General features: G+C 45.4%; 5 protein-coding genes across 5 annotated transcripts; 3 read left to right on the top strand and 2 right to left on the bottom strand.

The window, feature by feature from the left end:
- Positions 1–1,339: 1,339 nt before the first annotated feature.
- Positions 1,340–2,352, top strand: N7511_009938 (aromatic alcohol reductase; the record flags this gene model as incomplete). The annotated part of the gene is made up of 3 exons (XM_057132315.1): positions 1,340–1,375; positions 1,434–1,847; positions 1,909–2,352. The coding sequence occupies 3 exons, from the start codon at positions 1,340–1,342 to the stop codon at positions 2,350–2,352; spliced, it is 894 nt and encodes a 297-aa protein (XP_056980303.1).
- Positions 2,353–3,278: 926 nt separating this feature from the next.
- N7511_009937 (uncharacterized protein) lies at positions 3,279–4,148 on the bottom strand (the record flags this gene model as incomplete). The annotated part of the gene is made up of 2 exons (XM_057132314.1): positions 3,279–3,994; positions 4,046–4,148. 2 exons carry the CDS (start codon positions 4,146–4,148, stop codon positions 3,279–3,281), a joined length of 819 nt encoding a protein of 272 aa, XP_056980302.1.
- A 1,560-nt stretch (positions 4,149–5,708) lies between these two features.
- On the top strand, positions 5,709–6,821 carry N7511_009936 (uncharacterized protein; the record flags this gene model as incomplete). Its single annotated transcript, XM_057132313.1, has 3 exons — positions 5,709–6,037; positions 6,091–6,228; positions 6,284–6,821. The coding sequence occupies 3 exons, from the start codon at positions 5,709–5,711 to the stop codon at positions 6,819–6,821; spliced, it is 1,005 nt and encodes a 334-aa protein (XP_056980301.1).
- Positions 6,822–8,816: 1,995 nt separating this feature from the next.
- N7511_009935 (Hsp70 family protein) lies at positions 8,817–10,994 on the bottom strand (the record flags this gene model as incomplete). The annotated part of the gene is made up of 7 exons (XM_057132312.1): positions 8,817–8,978; positions 9,027–9,240; positions 9,296–9,393; positions 9,456–9,555; positions 9,627–9,888; positions 9,937–10,003; positions 10,059–10,994. 7 exons carry the CDS (start codon positions 10,992–10,994, stop codon positions 8,817–8,819), a joined length of 1,839 nt encoding a protein of 612 aa, XP_056980300.1.
- Positions 10,995–14,676: 3,682 nt separating this feature from the next.
- Positions 14,677–15,270, top strand: N7511_009934 (uncharacterized protein; the record flags this gene model as incomplete). The annotated part of the gene is made up of 1 exon (XM_057132311.1): positions 14,677–15,270. One exon carries the CDS (start codon positions 14,677–14,679, stop codon positions 15,268–15,270), a length of 594 nt encoding a protein of 197 aa, XP_056980299.1.
- Between the last annotated feature and the right edge of the window lie 386 nt (positions 15,271–15,656).

The following is a 15,656-nucleotide window of genomic DNA, read 5'->3' as shown; positions in this document are numbered from 1 at the left end:
TTGTAATGGCAACTCTGGTTGGAATATTAATGCCTGGGCCTTGTCCATCAAACCTGCCACAAGCCTACGTAAAATGATTAGTTATGAATTCTCTAGTCGCCTGGAGCATCTGAGTCCCACCGTATACAGGGTGAATGCCTGTAGGATGGTTATATCTGTTGATTTCTGAAAGTTTGCTTGGGCCAGAGCGGTCTCAATTGACTTTCGATAACTTTTTTTGTGAGCTTCACGTCGCTTCCTATTTGATAAGTTGGGTTTACCTTCGTAGTGAAGTTGGTCTGTCACAGTCAAGCGCTTTCTTGCATTCGTCGCTTGTCAGGGTAATCACGGCCGTATATAAAATAGCAAACAATAAGCAATGAATTGGCGAACGATCGAGTTTTTCCTCTTGTAGGAACTCAACAATCTGACGCTGAACACTTGGTGCGTGAATTACTTTGAGAACAGGGTGTACTCGCTCTAAATATGTTTGCCACAGGAAGAATATTGTGGCTGATGAGGGATGAGATAATAGCGAACCATGCATAGAAGGGTCTCGCGATGCCAAGTGAGGATAGCGCCCTTGATGGGGCCTTTCTAGGCTTGTTGAACTTGCCCGACATTCGCGCACATCGCTTGCGACGGAATGATTGGAGTTGTCACTGTTCAAATTCAGTGGCTGTGAAGGTGTCGTCTGAAGCAACTGCCCAGTCTGCAACAAACTTTCCTTGACTGAAACCAGAGTTCGTTCGATAGTGGCAAGATGAGTGCTTAGCTGTTTGCCGGGTAGAACTTGGCTGCTGCTGTTGGATACACCTTTTCTCTGTGGAAACACGCACCGAACCTTGACCTTCACACAGTAGGAGCAAGGAAAGGCTTTGTCGCATTTGATCTTTCGACGATGGCACTCAAAGCATGATTTACCAGTAGATGAAGGACGAGGCATGTCGGATTGTGTTTGCATTAAAAAATCTACAGGTGTCGTGGCTTGGACCTCAGAAGACCATCAACCGTCAATTAACTTAGAAATCCAATCTCGCATTTCTAAGCAACTCGTGAGTGTTGTGATTATTTCCCCGACAGTGGGACTCGAAGATCAGCCTGATTGGTGCAGTGTTGTCTATTGGCTACAGCGGGAAAATAGTCAGAATCTCCGCTTTCACCAATCACATTAATGATCCGCTAGCAGGGGTGACCATCAACTATGGTGGGAAGGCAATGATGATGATGCTGCAATTCGAATATATAAATATGCCCCTCTTCTCGATTGTTTATAGGTAGAATATCGACAAAACCAAGACCAGAAGAAGCAAATCGCAAATCATTTTACGAAAGCCTGACTTTTGACCAAACATTTACAATGGCAAATATCCTGAAGAACGTTGTCATTCTTGGGGTAAGAGCAGCCTGATGCTGATCGACTGATTTGGAAGCGGAAGCTAACATATCTCCAGGCTGGCGGAAATATTGGCAAAATTATCCTTGACAGTTTGGTCGCTTCAAACAAATTTACCATAACTGTGATCTCCCGCAACGAGAGTAAGGCTGTTTTCCCCGCAGGGGTCAAAGTTTTCACGACAGACTTCTCGGATACCTCTCTGAGGACTGCATTCCAGGGGCAAGATGCTGTGATCTCGGCAGTGGGAGCCACCGGTTTCAATGAACAGAAAGCGCTCGTGGATGCGGCTATCCACGCTGGGGTCAAGCGTTTCATCCCCTCGGAGTTCTCAGTCAACAGCCAAAATGAGGCTGTGCGGCAGTTGTTGCCACTCTTTGAGCAGAAGAACGACATCCTCAAGTACCTGAAAAGTAAAGAGTCCTCGGGCTTGACTTGGACTGGCATTGCCACTTCTGCATTGTTTGACTGGGTAGGTGATTCGGTATTTTGCAGAGCTTGCGTCTAATGTCTAATTATTGTATCGTCACTAGGGGCTTCGCAATGGCTTTTTGGAATTCGACCTTTCTAATCGCACAGCCACGATTTGGGATAGCGGCAACAAGAGATTTACGATGACCAACGCAGATCAGCTAGGTCAGTCGGTGGTATCTGTCCTCGAAAATCCACAGGAGACTGAAAACCAGTACCTCTTTGTCGCGTCTGTGGAAACCTCGCAGAGGGAAATTGTCGCCGCTCTGGAGAAGGTGACTAAGACTACATGGAAAATCCGCGAAACAACCACAGATGAGCAGATCAGTGCCGGCGTTCAGAAGCTCACAGCTGGGGATTTTAGTGGCGCTTTTACATTGGTTCGGGCCACCTGTTTTGGTAACACGCCTGGTCTCCGTGCAAATTATTTACAGGACGAGAAGCTTGCAAATGAATTGTTGGGCCTGGCGATGGAAAGTGTCGAGAATACCATCAGGCGACTGTAATATTTATGATCATTATGCTCCTTGATATAGCATCTGATTATCCCTGATAGGCGTCATCTGTCTAGAGCTCACAGACCTGACTTGTTATTGGGTTTTCTTGTCACCATTTGTCGACCCGTTTGTTTTGACCAGACTACCATCGAGCATCTCCCATTTCACTAGGCAATAAGGTAGATTTACACAAGAAGTGACAAGTGGTATATTCCTCGATAAACACTAACACTAGATTACTAACCAGGCTTAAAAAAATACTTCTACGTCGACGACCTGCCTACCGTAGATTACTAACGGCCGTCAGGAAATATGGCTCATAAACCATAATATACGTACATTTATGTTGCGAGGGCAGTTAGAAATACCGGGGTAAAGTATCATCATGTATATCAGTATATTATCGTAGGGGTATTATCTCACGAACTATTATTCTATAGCTCGTTAATAAGTTGCGGCCTCTGACTGATTGGTGCCTGGTATGTCTGTAATATGTAGGTAGACTAAACACTAATTCCCTGAATTAGTCCGGAGATCCTTATTTATTATCTCTCTTATATGATCCTCACGTGATAAGGAATATACCTAGTTCCTAGTCGCCTAGTAATAAGGATCCTTGCATTCATCCTTCATTCTTACAGTTAACTAAATCAGAGATATTTTCCTATAAAAATCGATTTTCTAACGGCCGTTAGAAAAGGGTGCTAGGAACTAGGAGCTACGGTATAAGTATTTTCTAACGGCCATCAGAAAATAGGCTTGTTTAGCAATAGTATTGGATTTTCAATACCGGATAGAAAATAGTGTGAATAGAATACACCATTAAAACCGCTAGCGATCTCGGTTTCTTGAAGCATAAAAGAAAAGAGGGTATGGCATGCGCTTCAATTTGCTTTGAAGTGAGGCCTAACAATATACCGTAAGTGGTTTTGTCTTCACGCGGGATCTGGGCCTTGATCCTTGTCCAAGAAATCCTTCATTTCTTCGACGAATTCACTACCATTTGCCAGTTGCATCGAAGCAATTCTCGGCGTAATTGACTTCCTCTTTTGATTTGAGAAGCCCTGGGTGGAAGAAAGACTGCTGCGTAATGGAGATTTGCATGCATTCTGTGCGTGTAAAATCACTGAACCAAGCATACTTGCAATCTCTGACCAGCCTTCACGCTTTGATTGGAGATATATCTCCGACCATTTCCCATCCATATTGAGCTGAATGAAGAACCATGCGTCCCCGCAGATCAACGCCCCCCACACAGTCCAGTCGGACTGCCCACGGGACTTGCGGCTTGCCTGGACCATAGCCATATAGGCCAGGACTTGGCCTCTCGAGGTTGACCCGACACTGCTTCCTGTCTTTGCCTCGAAAATGACCAAATGACAAGCCATATGGTCCTTCTCACCGAAAAACATACTGTAGTCTGATTTTCCAATACAAAGGTGAGGGATTTCCTTGTAAAGTACCGGACCCCATTCCAAATGGCTTTCAAAAGCCAGGGTCACTCGAGGAGCGCCCGGGAAGGCCGAAAGCAAGTCGTGTTGTAAAAGACTTCGATACACTGCTACTATCAAAGCATCTATGCGGCATCGTGCTTTTGCTTCGGTAGACGTAGACAGCTTAGTCAGCTTGTCGAATCCATCAAGCCAAAGTGCTAATAGGAGTTAGTGGACTGTAATGCGTTTAGGGCTATGATTGGAATTACCAAAATCATCTGGAAGAGTCACTTTTACCAAAGGAATCTGCCAAATCTGGTAACCGTCGGCTTGGGAGATTCCAAAAACTTTCTCTGTGTCTTCTAGTGGCATGATAGAAGGGTTGAGATGTGGGAGGCCGGTGACAGGCTGCTCGAGATGCTCGAGCAGAGAAGTGGAAACTTTCGTATCGGGGTGATGGGCGATTTGCATGAGCCGGTAGTACCAGGCTCGAAGCCCTTCTGGAATTCTCGGACGTATCGCGGGACGTGTCATTTCTCTCGCTTAGTTGCTCAAGGTTGGGTGTTCAAGGATAACAGCGCAGCGCGCAGAACACTCACCTTCGTGCCTACCTTCTGACTCAAATTTAGAATCTCAAATTTCGTCAAAAATCCGTCATCAACCCGTCATCAACCCGTCATTAGAGTGTCAAGGGCTGAAGTATCGATGACAGTGCTACTTCATGTCTTCTTCAATTATTCCTGGCGTGCTTCATTGAGGCCGATACGAAGACATGTGAATTACCAATCTAGGTCGTGATTCTAAGCCCCTGGAACGGTGTCCATGTAATCACAGCCACAACGATAGAGGCTATAACCCAGAACCATATCGGGCACCCGCCCTCGTAATTGTTTACGCTAACTTTCATACCAAAGGTAGAGACCACGAAGAAGACAGTTAATTCGGTGATCTTCGCCTCGAGCCTGCATTTCTGAGTCTCAGATGATTGCATTATGTTACGGCAGTACTTATTCCGTGGACGTATCCTCCGGCCAGAACTTCCGCATACGCGACTGTGATACCATAACCACTCAAAATCGAGTTCATTATCTAGGTAGCTGGTGCACCTGTTGCAGTCTGCAACTGATTCCTAGGCCCATGTGATTCAATCTGATTATTCGTGGAAGAACCAGTAAAACTCTATTAAGTTATAAATCTATTCAATACTAAATCAGACACATACGACCACAGGGTGTGGAGAACAGGGCTTCCCGTCCGCTCAGCCGTACTTAAGCCACACGCTGGTAAGTTAGTAGTTAGGTGGGTGACCACTAGCGAATCCTTACTGTTGTATGTTTTGCTATTTATTTTTTTAAATTTCATTTAAAAGCCTGATACCAACCAAGAATTGTCATTCTTGCACCATCGTAATTGCACTTGATAGATACTATGGTTTCCTTAATGAAGCCGTGATTCATGTTAATTTCTCATTTATCTTGCTCATTAATCTTAATTAGAGGTTCCGGGTCCAGGTGTTAACTGGCAAGGGCTTCCTACTTCGATCCGTGAGTAAGGCGCAATGTTTCTGGAGTATACAATATATAATACCCCTCGGGGAATCTCCTTAGGAGTGTCTCAATTTGGGTTGGGTCGCTGATCATAATTATGTTTTTGCGATCAACCGATTTCGAACTCTGAATTTTCGTTGCAAGTCGTTATTTTGGAATGTTTGCATATTCTTGTCGGCTTCTCAGAGGGGAGATATGTCTGAATTCCCCTTACTGCATAACATAACAGTGTCATGACGGTCTTCAATTCATTCGGTGACTAGCTGCCTAGGTTAAATAGTCAATTCTGCCCAAGTGTTGTTGGGGCTGTTCTAGCGCGGGGTAATATGGCTTCGCTCCGACACCATCTCCCCAAGAATCAAGTTTCACCCATTGCTATCTGGCAATGAACTACACCGAATACAACCTTCGTTTGAGGTGGGCGGACCGATTGGGAATACAGTTTCTTGGCCCAGTGGAGCCTGATAATTGGCCACAAATTCATGGGAGACTATTCGCGGATGTACAAAAACTCGGCCGTCGCGAATACGACGATTTCGTCGAGAGTATCTCCATTGACTCCATTGAGAAACCATGGAGGAATTCAACACGAAGCCGCGCTGATCGCCTATCCCAACTGGCAAATAACGCTTGGAAAGAACGAAGGAATGAAAGCAGTTGGAGGTTCGCCGTGGAGAACGAGATAATGTACCGATTCTCGGTCGAGGTTGCTTGGTAAGACCAGGGAAAAGGGTGAGTTCGGACCACCTTTTGCTAATAAAACTCAGTCCGAAATGTCGTAACAAGTTGTGGGAGTCTGAGATACCCGCCGCAACGGACGGAATTCACGTGCAAGCAGAGTTGCTTGAAGCCCGACGCCAGAAGCGTCAGCCATGTCGATGTCCACCTATCTGGGGGCAAAGTCAGTATGTATAAGCTTTTTCTATTCCACTTGACGCATAGTCATTTACAGAAATCTAGAAATGACAGTGGAATCAACATGCTCTTCTCTGACCGAGCCGAACAAAAAATCAGACATGATCCGCCTTTGCCTGTGTTCTCTCAATCTGAGAGGCTAAAACATTCTGAAGCACCAGACCGAGTCTATGGACTAAAACAGACGGACAACTTCAAGCTCCTTTTGGACTCAGACGATAAGCGCGGTGCTGCAGCTACGCCATGTCCGTCGCTACGTGAAGTCATGGAAGTCAGTCCATTTGAGCCCGAGGGGGAGCCCTTGCTTTATCCATTTCTTGTTATGGAAGCAAAGTCAAGTAAAGGGGCAGATCGAGGAGAGGTCAACATGCAGACGGCGTTTGTTATTAGGCGCCTTCTAAATGTGCAGCTCGACCTCAAGTTAGCGACCGGAGAAGAAACGCAGTGGGAATCAGGGCCACTTGTCTGGTTCTTGGCATGGCGGGGTGAAATTTGGGAAATCTCGGCAGCGTTTGTTAATGAATCTCGGAGCAAATATGTGAGTGAAGTTTCACCTGTTACCCAAAGATTCACATTAGACTGAGACCTTCCAGCCAGTAGTTGATTTGTGGAGTGGGAATATTCGCTTCAAAAATGGTGCATTGCAACTTCTTCTGATCATAGATTACATATTTGATTGGGCCCGCGATATTTATCGACCCGCAATATTAGGTGAACTGAACACCATATCCACGGGCGATCTTCCAACGACGGAAACGAACGTGTTTTCAACAGTTTCCCGAACCGGAAGCATCTCCAATTGGTTGAATCAATCACAAGCACAAGCTACACCAGCACCAACAATCCAAGCTTCATCCGCTACTTTGCAACCCAACCTGGACTATTTGAACATCGTTTGTCCAGAAGGGGCTATTCGGGATGCGTCCATCCTTGAATCACGCTATCTCGCACTTCAACTCATGGAAAGTGACATTGACGATTTCTTGCTCTCGTTTGCATCAATCGAAAAAGCTCAAGTGTGGCTCCAAGAAATGTTAAAATGTCTTTCTAGTTCCTGGAGAGTCTGTGCGGAGACGTTAGGTACCTTGGAAAATATTTGGACGACAGAGGTTCGACTTCCTAGAGAGGGATATCAGCATGACGAGGTTTTCTATGTCAAAATTGCAATTCACATGTTTGTGTCTCATACCTGGGAGCCCACTCGTCAAATCACATGTCTTTGTCTTTCGGAAGGAGCTTTGCGGAAGCTTCTTTCAAGAATGAAACCTCTCGATAATCTTGCACTGGATCAAAATCCAATCGTTTCTACATCTGCGATTCAGGTTCTGCTTGATCGGATACTGAACCAATCGATAATGGATAATTTGACAGCAGCAGTCTCCATGCTATGCATAACCAGTTGCTTCTTTAGAAGAGATGGACTAATACCCGACCAATTGATAGTGACTAGGTCCAATGATCTACGCGTTGGCTTCCGGATCGACAAGACCCCTATTTTACTCAAATTGGTATCATCCATCTACCAGACTCATAAGATTGGACAAAGGGAGCCGCGTGACCCATATATTGCCTTTTCACGTCTTCAAAGCAAACAAACTATCGTGTACAGAGGGGATGAGATCCAGATGTGGCCCAAACTACCGCCTCTTGTTCGTGAGGAGCAATGGAAATGTGTTTTGGTGGACGGAATCTTTCACAGCGAGGATTTTCCAAAGCGTGGTCTTTATGTATTTGATGGATCATCAGATCAGGTTAACATTCCTGAACTTCCAAGGATAATGTGGAGGCATGGTTCATACTTTAAAACTATGCAAATTTGCGTGGATTTGTGGGATGAGAAACACTTCCAATATCTTAACAGTCCGATTAAACTCAAAGGAGAGTGGAGCTCCAAAGCAGAATCTCAGCCTTTCATCAAATGGAGGGAGATATTGGGAATGCAGCTCAGGGTAGATCAAGGAGTTGGTTGCCCAGGAGATAGCCCGTTCGTACCCATGATTATCTGCTAGAATAAGAATTCTGTACTCTACTGCACCGAATGCTGTCTGCTGAATTGGAGTAAAAGTGTTTATTTCGAGATACGTCTGAAAGGTTGACATGTAAGGATCTCTTTCTTAATGACAGACAAATACAGTTGCAAGCGAAACAACAAAATCAAGAGATCAGGAGATGGACATTATAAAAACTACAAATTGGTAAAAACAGGTGAAACGAAAAACAAAGAGTAAGCAATTCCATGTCTTAATAAATTTCTTCCAAAAGTAGCGACCTACATAGTCGTCCATCATTCCGTACCAGGGGAAAAGCAAGCGGCAACGGAGATTTCCTTGCATGCCTGGACTTCCCCTCCGAGAGGATAAACCACTGAAACTTTCAGGTTTCGACCCTGAAGCTCCACCAGAAGTTCATAATAAACCTCGTAATGGTTTTCACGTCTCGAACCTTCTGCTTCCAACGGATATTGTTCTTTCGCTTTGGTAATGTCAAAGGTAACTGTGTCTGCCCACCGAGAACCTATTAAGGGGATTGGTCAATTAGACTACACAACACGAAGTCAATGAACGGAAACTGTAATCCATCACTCGCCTTCATTCTGTGGATGATCCACAGGGTAGTGGTCTTGGGGATTGTCGATCAATGCATTGTAATAAATGGACTGCTTGATCACCCAAGGCTGGTCTACTGGAATAACTCGGTGGTTTTCCTCTCGGACCGATTGATTCCAGTCCGCGAGATGCCCCTGTAAATATTGAGTATTGGGTCTCGTAGCGGGATATGAACAACCCACTTTTTTAATAATCCACTGCGCAGTTGCAAAGATATAACGTTTCTTGTTATGATGGTTTCTGCCGGGGTGAACCTGTCTATGGGATGGATACTGCTCGGGATCAAATGGCTCGCTTTGGAGTATGCCAATATTCGCAATAGCTTGACGCAATGGCCCTTTGCTCTTATCGACAGCGCGGTATACCGTTCCTCGCGACACAGTCGTTTCAAAGGCACTGGAATAGGACGGTCAGTTATGAGCCGAAATTTGCAAAACATGGAAGGTCTTACCTAGCCCTGGGACAAACTATCTTGGGATGCGAAATTCTTTGTTTCAAAAAATTCTGAAGAGTCTTTGACTGAGAGTAGCCACCGAAGAGAATAATTTTCTGTCGTGAAAACTTAGAGATGGAGACTCACATGCGGCCTCTTTCAAGCCATGGAGTCTTACCTGTACCCTCACATCAATGTCTGCACAGGCACCAAGCTGTTGGTGGATGAGATCGGTGATGCCTTTCAGGCTTGGCTGAAACCATCCCATGACCTGGTCCCTTAAGAAAAAGGAATAACATTTAGCGAACGACCTTCTAAGTGGATGATAAAAATGCTCAACCATTCATACCTCTTAACAGTAATCATGCCTTTTCCAAAGCCTTTAGCAGGATTCTCTTCCAAGCCATGCAGGTCCAGATAGGCGGATCCCACCAAACCCTCCCCTGAATCGAAGTTCCGTTTCAGCTCGTTCTCAAATTTGCGAAACAAATTGTGAGAAAGCTGATGCTCTATTGATGTTCTATTCCGATCAAAGCATGGCTCTTCTCTCAGCATCTGTAGCAGATCAGATTCCATTGCTCGATTAACACAAGTTGAACCACAATTTGCACCTGTGTGAGATGTTAGATGAAAAGCTCTCCCAGGTAGACAGATCTTACCGGATGGTGGGACTGTTTCTATTAGCCGGAATGGACTTTTTTGCTCCACTGTATAGGTCGTCACATCCTGTTCGCCTCGTCAGCGTGCTACACCTCGCAGTGGTCCTCTTTTATAAGCTTACTACTGTGCCTCCCCCAGCATCGCATACCATGAATGTACCCCCTCTCTTTACACTCGAACCAGTTAGCCCGTTTCCCAAATTTACTGCTGTGGAGATATCACGAACCGATATATTTGTACCGCCAACCGTATCAAAGGCAAATGCAGATGCGGCTTCGGGCTCGTTTATTATAAATAAGCTCGAGATTTGACCGAAGCTGACTTCAGTTGCAACCTCACGAACGATATGTTGCAATGACCACGAAGCCTCGATAGGCCATCCTGCAGGAACAGACAAGGAAAGCTCAACCTCGTTTGATTCAGTGAAGTTCACCTGATCCTTGAGATAGTCCTTTGCAAATCGGAAAAGCTCAATCAGGTAGTCTCTTACGGCATCCGGGACGGTTTTACCCAAATGTCTCAATGTTTCCCTCACATCTCGAAGTTGGCTGTCTGCTTCATCTTTCTCCATCAAATCAGGTTCGGCCAACAAAAGTTTTGTAAATCTTATCAGCCTGCCGGCCGTATCTGATACCCCTCCACTGTAATGAAATTCCTCCAGTTTCTGGCGGGCTTGATACCCCCAGTAATATTCATCGCCGAGGTAAAGGCTTTCACTTGGAACTTCTCCTCTCTGCTGATCGCGACCAGCAGATGGCCAATCGGTAATGTCCTTGATTTTGTCCCTAGGTACCTTTGCTGGGCGCTTGTCTGACTTGAAACGGCAGTATGATATTGACGTCATGGTTGTTCCAAAGTCCAAGCCAACAATGTATGCCATATTATCATGACCGTTCTTCCTACAGTTCTGTTTTCTTGTTGGTGTTGCAGTTTGAACACCGATCGAGTCGCTGTCCGACACCGATGGAGTGACTGGGGCTCCATGTGCGTCCGAAATTTCTTGGAAGGTCCGTTTTCTGTGTGTCAAGGTAGTCGACAATCTCGATTCTCTCACCATTTTGAGGATCACTTGAATATTTTTCAAGGAAGGCTTGGGAGAGAAATTTAACAGGCAGCAACAGGACGCATAAGATAAAACACCGTTTTTCTACGCAATCACGTGGAAGCGCTGTACTAGCAAGGATCTTGTTGCTACTAGCAATTAGTTAGGCAAATCGAGTCTGCCTACTGTTGGCCCCCAAATTTCTCTTCCCCCTTTTTTTCTCATTCAAAACTTGGTTATCGGCGAAATCTGAAGCTTGACGTTCTGACCCTGCCTTCCGCCTCAATTTCTCAGCGCAAGAAAAATTTCTCATTCACGATGAGCAACTCAACATCACCCACTAAATCTCCACCCCAATCCAACTCCGGAAGACCTGCTATTTCTAGACATAGAGGGTCGGAACGGTGGTGGCGTTGGGAACCCGAATCTCCAAATCAGTCTCCCATATTATCCCAAAAGCGCAACCGAAATAAATCAAGAATCTTTCCAGAGCCGGAACTTTATTCGGGCGAGGCAGAGACAGATGCTCGAAAGAGAATGCGCCTACTTGGGTCGTATCCCGACAGCCGTATCAATAAAAGTCAGACAGTGTCGGATTTGGAATCGAAAGTATGCAAATCCTTGGCCTTGGAATGCTCCGAAGTTACTGATAATGGTTTACTTTAGTCTCGTGTCAGTTCCACTTCGCTCCATGAAAACCCTAGAGCGAGTAATGAGATGAGCGAAGATGCAACCATGTCGAAGAAAGGCACATGCTCACCCTTCGTACTTATCAGTACCAGAAACAAAACTTCTTTAGAGGGTGATAGACACAACGTGGAGCAGGTCCAGCGCCTAAAACGAGAAATATATCTGCTGGGTATACATCATACTAAGAAGACGTCAACTTTGGAACAAGACGTGAAATATCTACAAGAAGAAAATTTCGCCCTATGTCGCAAGCTGCATTGGTACAAAACTCAGTACGAGGCGAAGGAAAAGGGTTCTTTTGCTCTAGATGAGATAGAGGAACTCAGTGCAGAACTGGAAAGGAGGAATATCGAGATTGAGGAGAAGATTCAGCAGAATTCGTCACTTGAAGAGCAGCTAAACACTGCAGAAGGATTAAGCGCTGTACTGAAAGACTCGCAAGCTGGCAATAATGTCTCAATAAGGTTTTCAGAGGATTTGACTCGGCTTGGGACTGCAATAAGCCAAGCGGCTTTACTCCTTTTTCAATGTCTCTCTGAGAAGCAGCTTTCAAAACTACGGAAAAACCCACGCAAAAATCCAGAGCTAGATGCACTTATCAAGTCAAGTCTTGGGAAAATAAGTGTTCTGTCTTCTGACTCAAAACTTGCCTTTTCTGCCCTTATATTCGGATTTATACGAGAGCGAGTCTTTTACTCAAACTGTTGGACTGCTTTGCAGCTAGAGGGTTATATGTTGAGGGGATATCAGGCAGCAATTAGACGTATCAGTAAGTCTCAGGCGCTATACTCCACCAGAGGCCACTGTTGACATACGAGAAAGCTCCGCTGGGCACCCTCGAAGGGTTTCATAGGGCAGCTCTCGAGCTTATGCTGGAGGAAAATCATCCGTTCCGAGATTGTTGGGTTCAGTCGCACGTTGAAGAGGCTCAGCATGAGCTTTTGGGACTTCTTAGTTCATTGCTTGAAACCTCAAAGTTGGAAAGCTTTGACAAAGATATTCAGAATGCCCTGAACCGAGTTTTCACAAATGCGTTTCACTTTCGTGCTCGCTGTGTGCCTCCGAGAGGAACTCGCTACGAGCTCATGCAGGCTACATCTGGGGACATATTTGATCCCGAACACATGGAAGCTCAAAGACCCGACGGAAGTAATGTTTCAGTTCCTTGTGGAGAAACACATCGGATTAAAGTTTGTGTCCTCGGTTCTCTTGTTTCCCACGTTTTCGAAGAAGAACCACTCAACGGAGATACATTTAACACCATAAGTCAGCCATTTGTGTCAGCCAAGCAGAGATATGAGGTGAGTGGAAGTATTCGAAGGGGAACTCTAAGGAGCGGAAAGGCAATTGTTATTTTAGAAGAGAGGCAACCGTAGTTTTTTAACATGATACCCTTCTTGGCACACCACAAAGTGGCGTGTATTTTAACAAGGTATATAAAGCGACGTAATAAAAGTATTTGGCTGCGAGTACTATAGCTCAGCGGAGGGTCAGTGCGATGGACGTAGAGTCGAATAAAAGTGCATCCCTCCGTCGGGCCGTACGTTATCATATGTTCTAATACCCCGTATTAGAACCGAGCTGTGACCTAGCTATGCGGCCAGACAGCAGAAATATCCAATGATATGGACTAATGCATGCTACCGTTTGGCGCGAAGGCTCCCAAGAGCCCGAAACTTGACGTAGCCAGCGCCAGAGACATATGAAAAGTCAAGTAGAAGAAGATATAAAATAAAAATAAGCCGATGAGGTAGACCATGAGTTTGAAGGAAACAAACCTGTTGGTACATATGATGCTTCCAGTTGCAGTTATGTGCAGATGCCAATATATCGAGCGTTTCAGGGGAAACAGTACAATCCAATAATATTCCGCCGTTATTCAGCTGAAGGGTCAAAGCAGTGGTCGCGCGACTCTGGTGATTTTTCTCTCCCTATCTATAGCGCACCCACCGGTCTCACCCCCGGTCGCGCGATCGTAAAGCGGTGCTCGCCCATTTCTCACCCGGGCGGCACCCACCGAACTACTGACCGCACATAGTCCACACGCCAGTAAGTTAGTAGTTAGGTGGGTGACCACTTACTTAGCGAATCCTTACTGTTGTATGTTTTTTGTTTTGAATTCGCATGATTCATGTGACCAAGTCTCGAGGAGCTTTAAATTAGAGAAAGAAGGCCATGAATAATTGATTATAATCACTTCAACTGATTTAGCTTTGAGTACTCTCCACACGAAATGCTCGAAGCAAGTACCGTTTCATCAATTGTTTTTGCATCACTTTTCGAAAACAAGAGTATGGCGGCACGAATCGCACTTTGACACGCCGGTTACTTCTAAGAGGTGGTGGGTATGGACCCTTAGAATTCCTATAATCTCCTTCGTTGTTCCCTCATTTGTTAAGCTATCATACATAGAGACAGTCGTGCGATGTTCGAGTGGCGACTGCTCAACATAGAGTGCTTAGAGGTTCCTGTCGACCACAGATCTCTCTTACCCCACACGGAATACGGAGAGCCCTTATCATCTCGCATCAGGAGGGAGGGTTGCCTTTGGCCCCCATCCCAGGATAAGCACTTGTTGGACGGGTAGGTCTCAGATCTTGGGAAATTAGAGCACTTTGTAATTCAAGATACACAATACTTTTGCTTAGCGTGCAAATGAGGGATTAATTCCACGCTAGTAGAGAGTCTTGCACAGCCGAAGGAGAAGTCGGAAACATTATTTTTATGGCGTGCTCTTGGTGTCAAATGGATCATGACGCGATAACGCGAAGGATTCGCCCCGGGGCCTTGCATAAGTTCACTGCACTTTTCCCCTTGGTAGATAAGACGACGAGACGAAGTTGGTTACATCGATTGAGATGGGTGTCTGAGGTTCTAGTAGATCAGGATATCTAGTTAAAATCAAAAGAGAAGTACTTCCGAGAGCTTACTTCGTCTCCAAATCAATTTCTCCTCCATCTCTTTCTATGGTTTCTTCTTAATGGATTCAACATCACCCATTGTCAACATGTCCAGAACGACCACCAATCCAATTATCCACATCAACGGCTTCCCCGGCACTGGAAAGTTGACAATCGCCCAAAATCTGGTCGCCCTCTCCGCAAATCTGAAACTGATCCACAACCACCTGCTCATCAACCCCGCTGATGCTGTCCTCCACCGTACCCAACCAGGGTACCAGTCTCTTCGACGTGCTATCCGCGCCGCAATCCTCACGACTCTAGCGACGGAGCATGCAACCTTCAACACAACCTATCTGTTCACGGATTTTCAGTCGACGAATGAACAAGGTGCCAGTGTGTGCGCAGAATATGCGCAGGCTGCGAAAGACCGAGGATGTTTACTGATTCCAATCGTTTTAACCTGCGATGAAGAGGAGAATATAAAGCGCATGGCCCAGTCGGAGCGTGAAAATCATGCAAAGCTCATGGATGTAGAGCTGCTGAGGACGTTTCGCAAGGGAGCACCGATTTTCGAGTTTAGCGACAGAAAGGAGTTTCTGGAGATCGATGTGACACACTTAGAGCCAGAGGAGGCGGCGAGGACTATCTGGAAGCATGTTTTACGATTCTATCCTGATTTACGCGATAGAGAGTCTTGATGTTGAATTTGTATTTCTGTCCCATCTGGGAATCAGTTTCGAGAATTAATTGGAGGATATAAGTGGTGACACCAGTTATGGGTCGGGTTAGGGTTAACCAATGGGGAAGGGCTCTAAGGATTTACAAACTCGCGAAGACCACAGGCCTTGAAGTCCCAGACGAAAATGTATTCATCTTGATCTTTACATGATGAGTTTATTCTCCTGGGGCTATTTTACGGCTTGTGTCTAGCTTGTTCCGTCACATTAATCCGCCTAAAGTCACGCCCTGAGATCCATCAAGGGAAAATAGGTGAGATGTGCCTTGAAAGATACGGGATTTTGGTTGAGCGTCACAATCAAACAATCAATTATCAGTTGAAAATGTCTAAAGCACGTTAAAGAAT

The sequence above is a fragment of the Penicillium nucicola genome (assembly GCF_028828085.1).
Source record: "Penicillium nucicola strain IBT 29836 chromosome Unknown utg000010l, whole genome shotgun sequence".
NCBI lineage: Eukaryota > Fungi > Ascomycota > Eurotiomycetes > Eurotiales > Aspergillaceae > Penicillium > Penicillium nucicola.
Note: the sequence above shows the minus strand (reverse complement) of the source record. Positions and strands in the feature narration are given on the sequence as shown.